This window comes from Bufo bufo, chromosome 1, assembly GCF_905171765.1.
Source record: "Bufo bufo chromosome 1, aBufBuf1.1, whole genome shotgun sequence".
Taxonomy (NCBI): domain Eukaryota; kingdom Metazoa; phylum Chordata; class Amphibia; order Anura; family Bufonidae; genus Bufo; species Bufo bufo.
The window spans coordinates 631,852,325-631,868,899 of record NC_053389.1 but is presented as its reverse complement, the minus strand read 5'-3'; the positions used below and the strand labels follow the sequence as shown (position 1 = coordinate 631,868,899).

The 16,575-nt window shown below is 44.0% G+C and overlaps 1 protein-coding gene across 1 annotated transcript in view; it reads left to right on the top strand.

Annotated features, from left to right (window-relative positions):
* The window catches only part of TRPM1 (transient receptor potential cation channel subfamily M member 1), a 131,882-nt gene that overhangs the window by 111,118 nt on the left and 4,189 nt on the right, over window positions 1-16,575 (top strand). The window contains exon 26 of the mRNA XM_040413840.1: window positions 14,238-14,370. Coding sequence (XP_040269774.1) covers window positions 14,238-14,370 — 133 coding nt within the window. The remainder of the gene's footprint in view (window positions 1-14,237; window positions 14,371-16,575) is intronic.

Here is a 16,575-nt window from a genome sequence, read left to right as displayed (position 1 = left end):
CCCACTGTGCTGCTGGTTATCAGCTGGGACTTGTGGTGCTACCACATAAATCAGTGCTTTTCACTACTTTCAGAAGAAGAAGAAGAACAACATCTGGAACAGCTGTAGTGATCTCTGGCACAGCAGTTTCAGATCCCCATATTCCCTGTCCCCTGTCCCTCTCCCCCCTTCGCCCCCCTCCTTGGCAGACTCCAGTCTGTCCTTTTTTGTTTTTTGGCTTTTTTTATTTTTTGGCTTTTCCAGCTCTGCACTACTTTTTCTGTGTGCGAGCTGTGACTGGCAAGTGCTGCAGCACTTGTGTTTTTTTCAGTGCCAGCTAGCTATATATATCCTTACATATATATATATATATATATATATATATATATGTCAATTTTAGTTAGTACTAGGTTACATTTTTGAACCGACAAACTACGTGCGTGGGTCCTGCACCTGCTGAGCGCCGGTCAGTAGTGTCAATTACTGACAGAGTCTGCTCAGGTTTGAGTGCTTTTTTTTTTAACCTTTTTTTTTTCTAAATGTTTTTCTTATTATTTCACTTATCTTTTTCTCTATTCTTTTTCTCTTTTCCTTCTTCCTCTTTTTTTCTTTATCATCAATTTTATTTTAAAGTCATTACAAGCACTCTCACTTGTTAAATTACTACATAAACCCCCCTGAAACTTTTCATTTTACACACACCAATAAAAATAAAAATGTCCCATTCATCCCAGAGAGTGTACTCAGCTGAAGAGGCATACGCCATCCTTGCCTCTGAAACTGAGTCTGCAAGTGAGGGAGAAGAAGATGCCACATTCCTCTACTCCTTCATCATCATCATCATCCGGTGATGAGGGACCCTCAAGGAAATGCCCCAGGAGAGATGATGTAGCTCCCCCCCTAGTGATCCCCGATGGACCACACCGCCTGAGGATTATCAGCCCCAAATTCCAGAGTTTGTGGGAAACTCTGGAATTCAGATTGACTGCACAGGCTTCACAGAAATAGATTTTTTCAAAATCTTTTTTTCTGACAAATTTAGAAATTTGATGGTGACCCAAACAAATTTATATGCCCAGCAGTTTATAGCTCAAAACCTGACATCCTCATATGCTAGACCCCCTAGGTTGGACCACAGTAAATGCAGCTGACATTATGACATTTGTGGGGCTGTTGCTGCATATGGGCCTGGTAAAAAAAATAAAAAAATGAGACAATATTGGAGTTCAGATATCTTGTACAACACTACAATTTACAATATGGCCATGTCCCGCTCAAGATTTGAATACATTTTGAAATTCCTACATTATAATGATAACGCACAATGACCCCCCCCCCCTCCAAATGACCTACAATTTGACCGTCTATTCTAAATAAGACCCCTCCTGGAGCACCTCAATTCCAAACTTACAGAGGTGTTCACCCCAGAAAAAGAAATTAGCATAGACAAGTCCCTTGTACATTTTAAAGGAAGGGCTAAATTCCGCCAGTACCTGCCCAGCAAGCGGGCACGGTACGGAATTAAAATGTACAAGCTGTGCGAGAGTACGTCCGGGTACACCTACAGGTTCCGGGTTTATGAGGGGAAAGATTCCCGGATACAACCCCCTGAATGCTCCCTCGTCCTAGGAGTTACTGGGAAGATCGTGTGGGACTTACTGCACCCACTGCTGGATAAGGGTTACCACCTCAATGTGGATAACTATTATGCCAGCATACCCCTATTCAAGTCTCTAAAAGCCAGAGGTACTGTGGCTTGCGGCACAGTATGCAAAAATCAGAGAGGCCTCCCTAGATCGCTGGTAGGGCAACTACTCCGAAAAGGTGACAGTAAGGCTCTCTGCCATGAGAACATCCTGGCGGTTAAATACAAGGACACAAGTTCTCCAGCCCGAGTGTGAGGTACCACTACCATTGTCAACAAGCCAGACTGCATCCTTGATTACAACAGGCACATGGGAGGGGTTGATCTGTCTGATCAAGTTCTGAAGCCCTACAGTGCCATGCGTAAAACTAAGGTGTGGTACAAAAAGCTGGCCGTATACATTGTACAGATGGCAATGTACAATGCGTACATTTTACATCGAGCTGCAGGGCACACAGGAACTTTCCTTTTAGTTCCAAGAGGAGGTCAGCAAGGCCCTAATTTTCCAAAGTCAGGAAGGGGAGGGCCCGAGTACTTCAGGAGGTCATGTTTTTTTTTATTTCTGGGGACCTTTACGAAATTTGTTTAATGCGACATGGCAGCTAAAATCCATGTCGGTTAATTCATTGCGCCAATACAGCAGGCTACAAGCACATATGGGGTGTTTGCAAAAAGGGGAGAAAATGGGGAACATATACTGGAGTGCATTTTCTCCTTTTCTCCTTCAGGGGAAACCTGTTAGTTTCCCCTGAAGACGCCGACAGGCTCGGCGAAACATGTAGGGACACAGGGCGCTGTTTTTTAGGCAGGAGCAAGACAGAGCGATATGTAGAGGTCTCTGGAATATGAGATTCTATACCATTGATTGATATAAACAACTAGGCAAGTCCACAAAGTTTGGATACTAGCTATACACATGAACACTGGCCACTGACTCTGCAACTGTCACTCCTGATAGTTTTAACCTTTTTTGTTCCCAGGTGATATGTCGGTTTTAAAATGATTATAATAAAATAGAGTTTTTTATAATACTAGTCGGAGGAGTTGCAAAAATACGCTTGGTCCTAGTGACCGTTAAAAATTAAACATTTTCTCCTTTAACTCCTTGTGAAAGTGAAAAATTGGGTCTGCTAGTAATTTTTCATTTTTACAAATGTGTGATTTGAAATGCTTTTACAAGTATTTCTGTCTTTAGTGAGACACCTGTTTGCCAAAAAGTATCCTTTCTACCATTTAAAATGTTTGTACGGGGTTGCGTTTTCCAAAATGGGGTCACTTTTTGGGTGTTTTCACTGTAGGGCCAACTCAGGGTGTCTTCACATGATTGCCTGATTGGAGTCGGGAAGGAATTTTTTATTCCCCTAAAGTGGGGAAAATTGGCTTCTACCTCACAGGGGTTGTTTTTGCCTTCCTCTGGATCAACTTGCAGGATAACAGGCCGAACTGGATGGACAAATGTCTTTTTTCGGCCTTATGTACTATGTTACTATGACATTGTTCCCAATTACCATTCCAGCTAAATCCGCTCCCCTAATGCCATATGGTGATCCTTTCACTCTGAAGGCTGCTGTGTGCCCATACATTATTTTTTGAGCACATATGGGCGTATTCGGGGGGAAATGGGGAACAAAATGTGCGGTGCATTATGTCCTGTTACCCCTTGTGAAAGTGAAAAATGCAGGTGTAAAGCAACTTTTTCTGGAAAAAATAGTCATTTTTCATTTTCACAGCCAAGCGTTTCCTAATTCTGTGAAATGCCAGATGGTTCAAAGTGCTCACTACACACCTTGAAATATTCCTTGAGGGTGTAGTTTCCAAAAAATGAGGTCACTTTTTGGGGGTTTCCACGGTAGGGCCACCTCAGGGTGTCTTCACATGTGACATAGCTCCCAATTACCTGTCACGGCTGTATGTGAGCAACAATAGTATACACAGTAAAAGAGCTACTGACCGGACCCAAACTAGGGAGGATAAAGGGTGACCCCTGTCAGACCCTCAAAGCTCTCCCTATGCTGCTAAAGCACATGCCCGGATCCAAATGGCGGAACGAGGCATGCCCACGTGCCTAAGACTGATGACCACTGTAACCCCTACAATAGTGGAAGGGGCACGGCCACCGGTGCCCTACTCAGTATATGGAGGGAACCGTGGCCACCTCAGATCCAGTCAGAAAATAATCAGGTCCACGACAATGTCTGTACACTTAGCTGAAGGTGTTTCAGCCGCAGAGAAGACGGATCCAAGGACAGCTGGCAATATCCGGAGTGCTTGCTGCAGCAGAACACAGGTCCAGTGAACTGATAGCTACAAGTGAAGATACTAAAGCAAGAGCTACAACTGAAATGAGAACTATAATCCACGCCCTACAATAGGAGGAGGGGTGATATAAAGAGAGGGAAATCAAACGCATGAGGAACAGCTGGGAGGAAGGAAACCAAAAGTAAACAGAGCAGTGAGAACTCCTCCCAGCTCTAGTAGTGACATCATCACAGGGGTGGAGAAACAGAGCTGTGAGAACGTCCCAAAGCTCTGGTAGTGACAGTACCCCCCCCTCTACGGGTGGACTCCGGACACCCAGGACCCACCTTCTCAGGATGAGCCCTATGAAATGCCCTGATGAGGCGAGTGGCTTTAATGTCCGACACCGGAACCCACATCCTCTCCTCAGGACCATAACCCTTCCAATGAACGAGGTACTGAAGAGAACCGCGGACAATGCGAGAGTCCACAATTCTGGAAACCTCAAACTCCAGATTGCCATCAACCAAAATCGGAGGAGGAGGCAAAGAGGAGGGTACCGTGGGCTGGACATATGGTTTTAAGAGAGATCTGTGAAATACATTATGTATCTTCCAAACCTGTGGAAGATCAAGACTGAAGGCAACAGGATTGAGGACTGACAAGATTTTATAAGGCCCAATAAACTTGGGACCCAATTTCCAGGAGGGAACCTTCAGTTTAATATTTCTTGTAGACAACCACACCAGATCACCCACATTCAGGTCCGGACCAGGCACACGTCTCTTATCAGCTACACGCCTATACCTCTCACTCATCTTTTTAAGATTACTCTGAATCTTTTGCCAAATGGTAGACAAAGACGAGGAAAATCTCTCCTCCTCAGGTAAACCAGAAAGAGCCCCTCCCGAGAATGTCCCAAACTGCGGATGGAACCCATATGCACCAAAGAATGGTGACTTATCAGAAGATTCCTGACGACGGTTATTCAGAGCAAACTCAGCAAGAGGGAGAAATGAACACCAATCCTTCTGGTTCTCTGCCACAAAACAGCGCAAATATGTCTCCAGATTCAGATTGAGGCGCTCAGTCTGACCATTCGACTGCGGGTGAAAAGCAGAAGAGAAGGACAGCCGAACCCCCAGGCGAGAACAGAAAGCCTTCCAGAACCTGGACACAAACTGCGTGCCTCTATCGGAAACAATATCAGAGGGAATGCCGTGCAATTTAACAATATGGTCGACAAAAGCTTGCGCCAACGTTTTAGCATTGGGTAAACCAGGGAAAGGTACGAAATGAGCCATCTTGCTAAAACGGTCCACCACCACCAGGATCACCGACTTCCCCGAGGAACGAGGAAGATCCGTGATAAAGTCCATGGAAAGGTGTGTCCAAGGACGGGAAGGTATGGGTAACGGGAGAAGGGAACCTGAAGGCCGTGAACGAGGGACCTTAGCGCGAGCGCACGTCTCACAAGCAGCCACAAAACCCTCCACCGACTTACGAAGAGCCGGCCACCAAAATCTCCGAGCAATGAGATCTACCGTGGCTCTACTCCCGGGGTGACCAGCAAGAACCGTATCATGATGCTCCTTAAAGAGTTTGTGACGTAGCTCAGGAGGCACGAACAACTACCCAGAAGGACAACGGGCAGGTGCCTCAGTCTGGGCAGCCTGGACCTCGGCCTCCAAATCGGAATATAGAGCAGAAACAACTACCCCCTCCGCCAAAATGGGACCCGGGTCCTCGGAGTTTCCTCCTCCCGGAAAACAGCGAGAGAGAGCATCAGCCTTCACATTTTTTATCCCAGGTCGGAATGTAACAACAAAATTGAATCTGGAGAAGAACAGAGACCATCTGGCCTGTCTCGGATTCATACGCCTGGCCGACTCCAAGTATGCCAGATTCTTATGGTCGGTAAAAACGGTGATAGGGTGCCTGGCCCCCTCCAACCAATGGCGCCATTCCTCGAAAGCCAACTTGATGGCCAACAACTCCCTATCTCCCACATCATAGTTTCTCTCTGCCGGGGAGAGTTTTTTAGAGAAAAAGGCACAGGGTCGCCATTTGGCAGGAGAAGGGCCCTGGGACAAAACCGCACCCACACCCACCTCAGAAGCATCCACCTCAACAATAAAAGGTAAGGAAACATCGGGATGCACCAAGACGGGAGCAGAGGCAAAACTCTCTTTAATCTTAGAAAAGGCTGCAAGCGCCTCCTCCGACCAAGAGGAAAAATCCGCCCCCTTTTTTGTCATGTCAGTAAGGGGTTTGACAACAGAGGAATAATTCAAAATGAACTTTCTGTAATAGTTCGCAAAACCCAGAAAGCGCATCAATGCCTTCTGATTCTCAGGAAGCTCCCACTCAAGTACAGCACGGACCTTCTCCGGATCCATGCGAAAACCAGAAGCAGAGAGGAGAAAACCCAGAAATTGAATCTCCGATACCATAAAAAGACATTTCTCCAGCTTGGCGTACAATTTATTTTCCCGCAGAATCTGCAGAACCTGAAAAAGATGATCCTGATGGGTCTGAACATCAGGGGAAAAAATCAAAATATCATCAAGATACACCAATACAAATTTCCCCATTAAATGGTAGAAAATACTATTAACAAAATGCTGAAAGACGGCCGGAGCATTCATCAGGCCGAAAGGCATAACGAGATTCTCTAAATGCCCGTTAGGCGTATTAAAGGCCGTTTTCCATTCATCCCCATCTCTGACCCTGACCAGGTTGTACGCGCCTCTCAAATCCAATTTGGAAAACACCTTGGCCCCAACAATTTGGTTGAAGAGGTTCGGGATCAGAGGAAGGGGATAGGGATCGCGAATCGTGATACGGTTCAGCTCCCTAAAATCTAGGCAAGGTCTCAGAGAGCCATCTTTTTTTTTAACAAAAAAAAAACCCGCGGCCACAGGTGACTTTGAGGGACGAATATGCCCCTTCTCGAGACTCTCGGAGATATAAGTTCGCATTGCGATTCTTTCCGGTTGTGAGAGATTGTAGAGGCGTGCTTTTGGCAGCTTGGCGCTGGGAATGAGGTTAATGGGACAGTCAAACTCCCTGTGAGGAGGTAGCTCCTGAACACCGCTCTCGGAAAACACGTCCGAGAAATCAGAGAGAAATGATGGCACAGTTTTAGTAGACACCTCTGCAAAAGTCGCTGTGAGACAATTCTCTCTACAAAAGTCACTCCACTCATTTATTTGCCTTCCTTGCCAATCAATAGTGGGGTTATGTCTAGTGAGCCAGGGTAACCCCAAAACTAGAGGAGAAGGCAATCCGTTAAGGACAAAACAAGATATATCCTCCACATGAGTGTCACCTACAGCTAGCCGGATATTGTGAACAATGCCCTTCAGAGATCTCTGTGAGAGTGGAGCAGGGTCAATAGCAAAAACAGGTATATCCTTTTCTAATGTGCAAACCTGAAAACCATGCATGGCTACAAATTGAGTGTCAATAAGATTGACGGCCGCTCCACTATCGACAAAAATCTCACAAGAAATGACTTTGCTCTCTAGCGCCACCCTGGCAGACAGGAGAAAACGGGAACTGCAGGTCAGAGGAAAAGCATCAATTCCTACATCAACTTTGCCCAAAGTAGCAGATGAAGCAGAATTTGATGATTCACCTTTTGAGGTTTTTCTCTTATTATCGCTCTTAGTACAGTTCAAGAATCTCCTAGACGGACAAACATTTGCCAAATGACCTATGCCCCCACAACAAAAACACACCATACTCTGAGGACTAAATCCTCTTTTATCAGGGGCAAGTCGACCTAGCTGCATGGGCTCCTCCTCAGAGGGGAGCGAGACAGGATGAGGCCCCTGCACACTGAATGAGTCCGCACCACTGCCCCTAGACTGACAATGGCTGGACAGAGAGGTCTCGTTTCTTTCTCTTAGACGCCTGTCAAGGCGTACCGCCAATGACATGGCAGACTCTAAGGACGTTGGTCTCTCATGGAAAGCAAACGCATCTTTCAATCTCTCTGAGAGACCATGACAGAACTGACTCCGGAGTGCAGCATCATTCCAACCCGAATCAGCTGCCCATCTCCGAAATTCAGAACAATAAAGCTCCGCAGACAGTTTGTTCTGGCATAAAACACGTAAGTTCGATTCGGCCAGAGCAACACGATCCGGGTCATCATAAATTTGCCCCAGGGCCACAAAAAAATCTTTCCACGGATCGAAGGGAGGGATCCCCTGATGGCAGCGAAAAAGCCCAAGTCTGAGCATTACCCCTGAGCAGGGAGATGACAATCCTCACCCTCTGCTCCTCCTTACCAGAGGAGTGGGGACACAAGCAAAAATGGAGTTTGCATGCCTCTCTGAAGAAAAACTAAATTCTCACTGCCCCCGGAGAACGTTTCCGGAAGTGAGACCTTTGGCTCGCAACAGACTCCATGAGCCGGAGCAGAGCCCAATGCTTGAAGCTGAGTCATAGATTGACGGAGATCCGCTACTTCCAAAGAAAGACCCTGCATGCGGTCAACCAGGCCAGAAAGCGGATCCATGTCAAAAAAGGACGGTTTTGGTGGATTATAATGTCACGGCTGTATGTGAGCAACAATAGTATACACAGTAAAAGAGCTACTGACCAAACCCAAACTAGGGAGGATAAAGGGTGACCCCTGTCAGACCCTCAAAGCTCTCCCTATGCTGCTAAAGCACATGCCCGGATCCAAATGGCGGAACGAGGCATGCCCACGTGCCTAAGACTGATGACCACTGTAACCCCTACAATAGTGGAAGGGGCACGGCCACCGGTGCCCTACTCAGTATATGGAGGGAACCGTGGCCACCTCAGATCCAGTCAGAAAATAATCAGGTACACGACAATGTCTGTACACTTAGCTGAAGGTGTTGCAGCCGCAGAGAAGACGGATCCAAGGACAGCTGGCAATATCCGGAGTGCTTGCTGCAGCAGAACACAGGTCCAGTGAACTGATAGCTACAAGTGAAGATACTAAAGCAAGAGCTACAACTGAAATGAGAACTATAATCCACGCCCTACAATAGGAGGAGGGGTGATATAAAGAGAGGGAAATCAAACGCATGAGGAACAGCTGGGAGGAAGGAAACCAAAAGTAAACAGTGCAGTGAGAACTCCTCCCAGCTCTAGTAGTGACATCATCACAGGGGTGGAGAAACAGAGCTGTGAGAACGTCCCAAAGCTCTGGTAGTGACATTACCATTCCAGCTAAATACGCTCTCCTAACGCCATATGGTGCTCCTTCCACTCTGAAGCCTGCGTGCGCCCATACATCATTTTTTGAGCACATATGGGCATATTTGGGGGGGAAATGGGGAACAAAATGTGCGGTGCATTATGTACTGTTACTCCTTGTGAAAGTGAAAAATGTGGATGTAAAGCAACTTTTTTTTTACATTTTCATTTTCACAGCCAAGCGTTTCCTAATTCTGTGAAACGCCCGATGGGTCAAAGTACTCACTACACACCTTGAAATATTCCTTGAGGGGTGTAGTTTCCAAAATAGGGTCACCTTTTCGGGGTTTCCACTGTAGGGCCACCTCAGGGTGTCTTCATATGTGACATAGCTCCCAATTACTATTCCAGCTAAATCCGCTCTCCAAAAGCCATATGGTGCTCCTTCCACTCTGAAGCCTGCTGTGCACCCATACTTCAGTTTTTGAGCACACATGGGGTGTTTCTGTAAACTACAGATTCAGGGTTATAGATTTTAAGTTTTGTTTGGCTGTTAACCCTGTTGAAGAAAAAATTTATTCAAATTTAAAGGGATTCTGTCACCTCGTATAACACAAATTCAGATTTTAAACCAGTCATGCTCCACAGCTTACCTTGAATCGGCTGTGCTGTTTTTTTATTGTAATTCGTCCAGCAGTTTTGCAGAAGAACGACTTTTATAAAACCCTGAAGGTGCCCAGAGGGGCGTTATGTTCCCCTTTGTGTGCCCAGTAACGCCCCTCTTACAGTGCCCAAAATGCCTTCCTCCAGAATCCCTAACCGCCCACAGCGTCTCATCCCTCTCCTCCCCCTCCCTGACGACCGAGCGAAGTCTCGCGCAGACGCAGTACCCACTGAGGGCTGCGCCAGTGCGATTTGCTGGAGACTGAGGGCAGGAGCTTCATCGTCGTCACTGGGCATGCGCCGAGCCCAGTGATGTCCGATGCTCGCGCGAGACTTCGCTCGGCCGTCAGGGAGGAGAGGGATGAGACGCTGTGGGCGGTTAGGGATTCTTGAGGAAGGCGTTTTGGGCACTGTAAGAGGGGCGTTACTGGGCACACAAAGGGGAACATAACGCCCCTCTGGGCACCTTCAGTGTTTTATAAAAGTCGTTTTTCTGCAAAACTGCTGGACGGATTACAATAAAAAACAGCACAGCCGATTCAAGGTAAGCTGTGGAGCATAACTGGTTTAAAATCTGAATTTGTGTTATACAAGGTGACAGAATCCCTTTAAAATCTGCTTAAAAAAAGTGAAATTTTGAAATTTCATTCCCATTTTACTTTAATTCTTGTGGGGCACCTAAAGGGTTAACAAAGTTTGTAAAAACAGTTTTGAATACCTTGAGTGGTGTAGTTTCTAAAATGGGGTGATTTATGGGTGGATTCTAATATGTAAGCACGAGAAAGTGACTTCATAACTGGTCCTGAAAAATTTGAGTTTTGGAAATATTGTTAAAGATTTTAAGATTTGCTTCTAAACTTCTAAGCCTTCTACCGTCACAAAAAAATAAAATGTCATTTTCAAAATGATCCAAACATGAAATAGACAATGTAAAGTAATTACTATTTTTGGAGGTATTACTATTTATTCTAAAAGTAGAGAAATTGAAATTTGCTAATTTTTTAATTTTTTTGGAAACTTTGGTATTTTTTATAAATGAAAATATATTTTTTTTACTCATTTTTACCACTGTGATGAAGTATATGTGACGAGAAAACATTCTCAGAATGGCCTGTATAAGTAAAAGCGTTTTAAAGTTATTACCACATAAAGTGACATGTCAGATTTGCAAAAAATGGCCTGGGCAGGAAGGTGAAAACTGGCCCAGGGTAGAAGGGGTTAAATCCATGTTTGCTTAGATACTGGCTGGGAGACAGGTTCATGAAGCTTTATTTATATTTATCTTGCCAACACCCTGGGCAAAAATCATGTATCTACTTTGTCACTCCACCCACTTTATTTAAATTGTAAGCTTTCGTGGGCAGGGATTTCTGTCAGTTTGTCTCATTGTTTGTTCATTTGTTTTGGTTATTTGTCAGTTTACTTGTTTCTTATGATAGAGCAGGCAGTGATCGGAAAAGGAGGAAGTTTATTGCATGCAGCAATGACTGCATCTGAATGGTGATGAATGATCATATCCTGTACAACATTATTGTTTGTCTGCAAAACACAGGGTAATGTGCTGCTCACAAATTACGATTTTGATTCTATATTAAAAGATGAGATCAGCCTTTGCTCGTTAGTTGGGTCAGCACCAACCTTAGGCCCGATTCAGACCACCGAATGGCTGCCGTGCCTGTGTTGCGTACCGCAAACAGCTGGTCCGCAATACACAGGCACCGGCTGTATGAACTCTGTGCTGCGGTGTGGACCCATTGACTTGAATGGGTCCACGATCTGCAAGATACGGCAAAAGATAGGACATGACCCATCTTTTGCGGTGTGGAGGCACGGATCGGAAGCCCATGGAAACACTGAGAAGCCCTTCCGCAGGCTTTTCGGTCCGTGCCTTCGTACAGCAAAAGATAGTATATGTCCTGTCTTTTGCCATTTCTTGCGAATCGCGGACCTATTCAAGTCAATGGGTCCGCAGCGCGGATTTCACACGGCCATTGCCCGTATTTAGTGGACTGCTATTTACGGTGTGTAACTCGTGTACGTCGGCCATATGAATAGGCTCTTACAGTAAATTCGGAAAGTCTTCAGACCCTTCCACTTTTTTCCTATTTTGTTATGTTGCGGTTATGTCCATTCATCTGAATTTACCACAGGTGGACGCAAGGTGCAGAAACATCTCAAAGATGATCAAGGGAAATGGGAGGCCCCCAGAGCTAAATTTCAAGTGTCATAACAGAGGGTCTGATTACTTATGTCCATGCAAAAAAATTTTTTTTCCTTTTTAATAAACTTGCAAACATTTCTTGAGTGCAGATTAATGGGGAAAACGTGATTCATTATTTTATTTTTTTAGCACAAGGCCGCAACATAACAAAATGTGTGAAAGGGTGTATACACATTATTCAGTCTCGATACTTGGCCTGATCCTCAACCCGAGTAAACGGGTTCCTATACCCATAATTGTAAAGTGCTCCAGAATATTCTGGTGCTATATACATAAATAATTACTATATATATATATATATATATATATATATATATATATATATATATATAAATATATATAGGACAAAATAACAGAAAAAGTAAATGTGCATAACTAGTCACCCCCTAAAGTCAATACTTTGTAGAGCCACGTTTTGCAGCAATCACAGCTCCAAGTCGCATTGGATAAGTCTCTATGAGCTTGCCACATCTTACCACTGGATTTTTTGCCCATTCCTCCTTGCAAAACTGCTCCAGCTCCTTCAAGTTGGATGGGTTGAGCTTGTGAACAGCATTCTTTAAGTCTGACCACAGATTTTCTATTGGATTGAGATCTGGGCTTTGACTAGGCCATTCTAACACATTTACATGTTTCCCCTTAAACCACTTAAGTGTTGCTTTAGCAGGGTGTTTGGGGTCATTGACCTGCTGAAAGGGGGAACCTCCGTCCTAACCTCAAATCACGCACAGAGTGGTACAGGTTTTGCTGAAGAATATCCCTGTATTTAGCACCATCCATCTTTCCCTCAACTCTGACCAGTTTCCCAGTCCCGGCTGCTGAAAAACATCCCCACCGCATGATGCTGCCACCACCATGTTTCACTGTGGGGATTGTGTTCTTTGGATGATGTGATGTGTTGGGTTTGCGCCAGACATAGCGTTTTCTTTGATGGCTGACAAGTTAAATTTTAGTCTCATCAGACCAGAGCACCTTCCTCCATACATTTTGGGAGTCTCCCACATGCCTTTTCGCAAACTCACAACGTGCCTTTTTGTTTTTAGCTGAAAGTAATGGCTTTCTTCTGGCCACTCTGCCATAAAGCCCACCTCTATGGAGCATACGGCTTATTGTCATCCTATGTACAGATACTACAGTCTCTGCTGTGGAACTCTGCAACTCCTCCAGGATTACCTTAGGTCTTTGTGCTGCTTCTCTTATTAATGCCCTCCTTGCCTGGTCCATGAGTTTTGGTGGGTGGCCGTCTCTTGGCAGGTTTGCTGTTGTGCCATGTTCTTTCCATTTGGTTATGATAGATTTGATGGTGCTCCTGGGCATCATCAAAGATTTGGATATTTTTTTATAACCTAACCCTGACTTATACTTCTCAACAACATTGTCCCTTTCTTGTTTGGAGAGTTCCTTGGTCTTCGTGGCAGTGTTTTGTTAGTGATGCCTCTAGCTTAGGTGTTGCAGCCTTTGGGGCCTTTCAAAAAAGGTGTGTATATATAATGACAGATCATGTACCACTTAGATTTCACATAGGTGGACATAATTTCACTAATTATGTGACTTCTGAAGGTAATTGAAGGCACCAAAGCTTTTAATGGTCTTCCTAACAAAGGGGGTGAATACATACACACATGCCAGTTTTCTGTTTTCTATTTCTAAACAATTGTTTTATTTATATACTTTTCTTATTTCACTTCACCAAATTAGACTATTGTGTTCTGATTCAGATTAAAAAAACATTGAACTTAAGGCTGTAATGTAACAAAATACGAAAAATGTCAAGGGGTTGAATACTTTTGCAAGGCACTGTATATATTCATATTCCAAGAATCCAGAACAGCTTTGTAATGCAAAACATTTTTTTGGTTTTTTATTTAAGAATACTTTAGGCTTGTGTATTAGAGAAATCTGGAATTCTTAGAAGAAAACAGCTTCCATATGTTCTCAGCAATGCTTCATTAGATGCCACTGACAATGTAGACTATAAATTCACTGCACACCAAGTACTTATCTGGAGCTGAACCCAATAGTTGTCATCAGGTCAAGGTATTCTCAATGAAGTGAGGTGTACCGTCACACGCTTGAGCATGCAACAGATGCCAATGGAGATGAGTCCCAGACTCATCTCCGGTAAGTTATAAGTTCTTTTCCTACACAGTACAGTAAAGGCCTTTTTTCACATGAACGTATTTGAAACACTAAACCCCAAGCTGCATAACAAAATGCGTCTGGTTTATGGTCCCCAACCTAGTGTCAGGTTCCTTATGAGCATCAAATAATTTGCTGATTGATACAGTGAATGTACCTTTAACCTTGCAGAGCTGTTTCTAAATGAAGAAGAACTAAAAAAACTCTATGAGTTTGAAGAACAATGTGTAGAGGAATACTTTCAAGAGAAGGAAGATGAGCAGCAGTCATCAAATGATGAGAGGATTCGGGTTACGTCTGAAAGGTATTTTCAGAAACACTTTTTTTGCCCCCCAATACTTATCATAAACTGTGAAATCTGTTTGACAATCTTTGTCATGAAAGGGTAGCGAACAGTGCAGCCCTGTACTTCACCCGCACCACTGTCCCTACCTACTCGCACGATCCGTCCTAAGAGATGGCCCACAACTGGAGGACATTCCCTTTCTAGCTACAGTCAGGTCCATAAATATTGGGACATTGACACAATTCTAACATTTTTGGCTCTATACACCACCACAATGGATTTGAAAAGAAACGAACAAGATGTGCTTTAACTGCAGACTGTCAGCTTTAATTTGAAGGTATTTACATCCAAATCAGGTGTAGGAATTACAACAGTTTGCATATGTGCCTCCCACTTGTTAAGGGACCAAAGGTAATGGGACAATTTGCTTCTCAGCTGTTCCATGGCCAGGTGTGTGTTATTCCCTCATTATCCCAATTACAATTAGCAGATAAAAGGTGCAGAGTTCATTTCAAGTGTGCTAATTGCATTTGAAATCTGTTGCTGTCAACTCTCAAGATGAGATCCAAAGAGCTGTCACTATCAGTGAAGCAAGCCATCATTAGGCTGAAAAAACAAAACAAACCCATCAGAAAGATAGCAAAAACATTAGGCGTAACCAAAACAACTGAGGAAGGGGAAAGTAATCCCTGAAACGTGTCTGGCGTGATTCACCCCTGCACTTTTTTCATCTATTGGAACATCGAGTCACATCTTTTTATGGACTGACTAAAAAAAACAGAGCGCTCCGTAGTTTTATGTCTCCAGTATCCTTTACCTTCAAATTGGAGACGGCAGCCGAAAGTCTCTTCTCGCGACTCTTGCCCCGGACCACGTGATAGCCAGCGGCAAGCGAGGACGCCGGTGAGCAATCGCGGAGACGGACATCGTGGTGAGCAGCAGCACTGCCTAATGTGGTACGTAGCTAACAGTCACCGGCTTTGAGAAAACAACACCGGTAAGACGCAAAGTACCATTCACTAAATAAGATATACCATCAGTATAGAACCATTCTACTATCTTCACCTTACAAACAGGTCCATATTTGACTAACAAAGTCTATACCCTGTATCATTAGTCTATATGCTGTATCATCTGACTAACCAAGTCCATTTCTTGCATGATTTGATTAACATAGTCCTAACTGTACACCTTTGGACTAACTATTTTCAAGTTGAACACCTGGACTTTTTTTTAGGAATACATTTTTGCCTCTGCGAAACGGTACTCCCAGAATTCAGAGGGGCTCATTCCACTCAACTATCTGGATCTCCCTCTTCTCTATAGCGAATTAAGGGACTTTTCATGCGTTTTTTAGGAAGATACATACTGTGATCCACACTCCTCCTTTTAGCCACATATGTTTCCCTTTTAGGTATATGATTACCATATTTTAGAATTATGTCTGTATTAGCTATTACTATGGGCACAAACCATTGAAGCCACTGTGTGACACATCATTTTGGATCCATTTATAGTTACCTAGTGTCTTATGTCATTTTATTTGTATTTTATTCTCAATATCTTTTATTGTCATATTCCTACGGATTATATGTATTTAATAATTATTTACTGTTCAATATGGTACACATAGACGTGAGTGCCAGTGTTATTTACTTTTTAAAGAAAAGACTTCACCAGAATGAATACAGAGGGTTCACCACAAGATGTAAACCATTGGTGAGCCTCAAAAACAGGAAGGCCAGATTAGAGTTTGCCAAACGACATCTAAAAAAAACTTCACAGTTCTGGAACAACATCCTATGGACAGATGAGACGAAGATCAACTTGTACCAGAGTGATGGGAAGAGAAGAGTATGGAGAAGGAAAGGAACTGCTCATGATCCTAAGCATACCACCTCATCAGTGAAGCATGGTGGTGGTAGTGTCATGGCGTGGGCATGTATGGCTGCCAATGGAACTGGTTCTCTTGTATTTATTGATGATGTGACTGCTGACACAAGCAGCAGGATGAATTCTGAAGTGTTTCGGGCAATATTATCTGCTCATATTCAGCCAAATGCTTCAGAACTCATTTGACGGTGCTTCACAGTGCAGATGGACAATGACCCAAATCATACTGTAAAAGCAACCAAAGAGTTTAAGGGAAAGAAGTGGAATGTTATGCAATGGCCAAGTCAATCACCTGACCTGAATCTGATTGAGCATGCATTTCACTTGCTG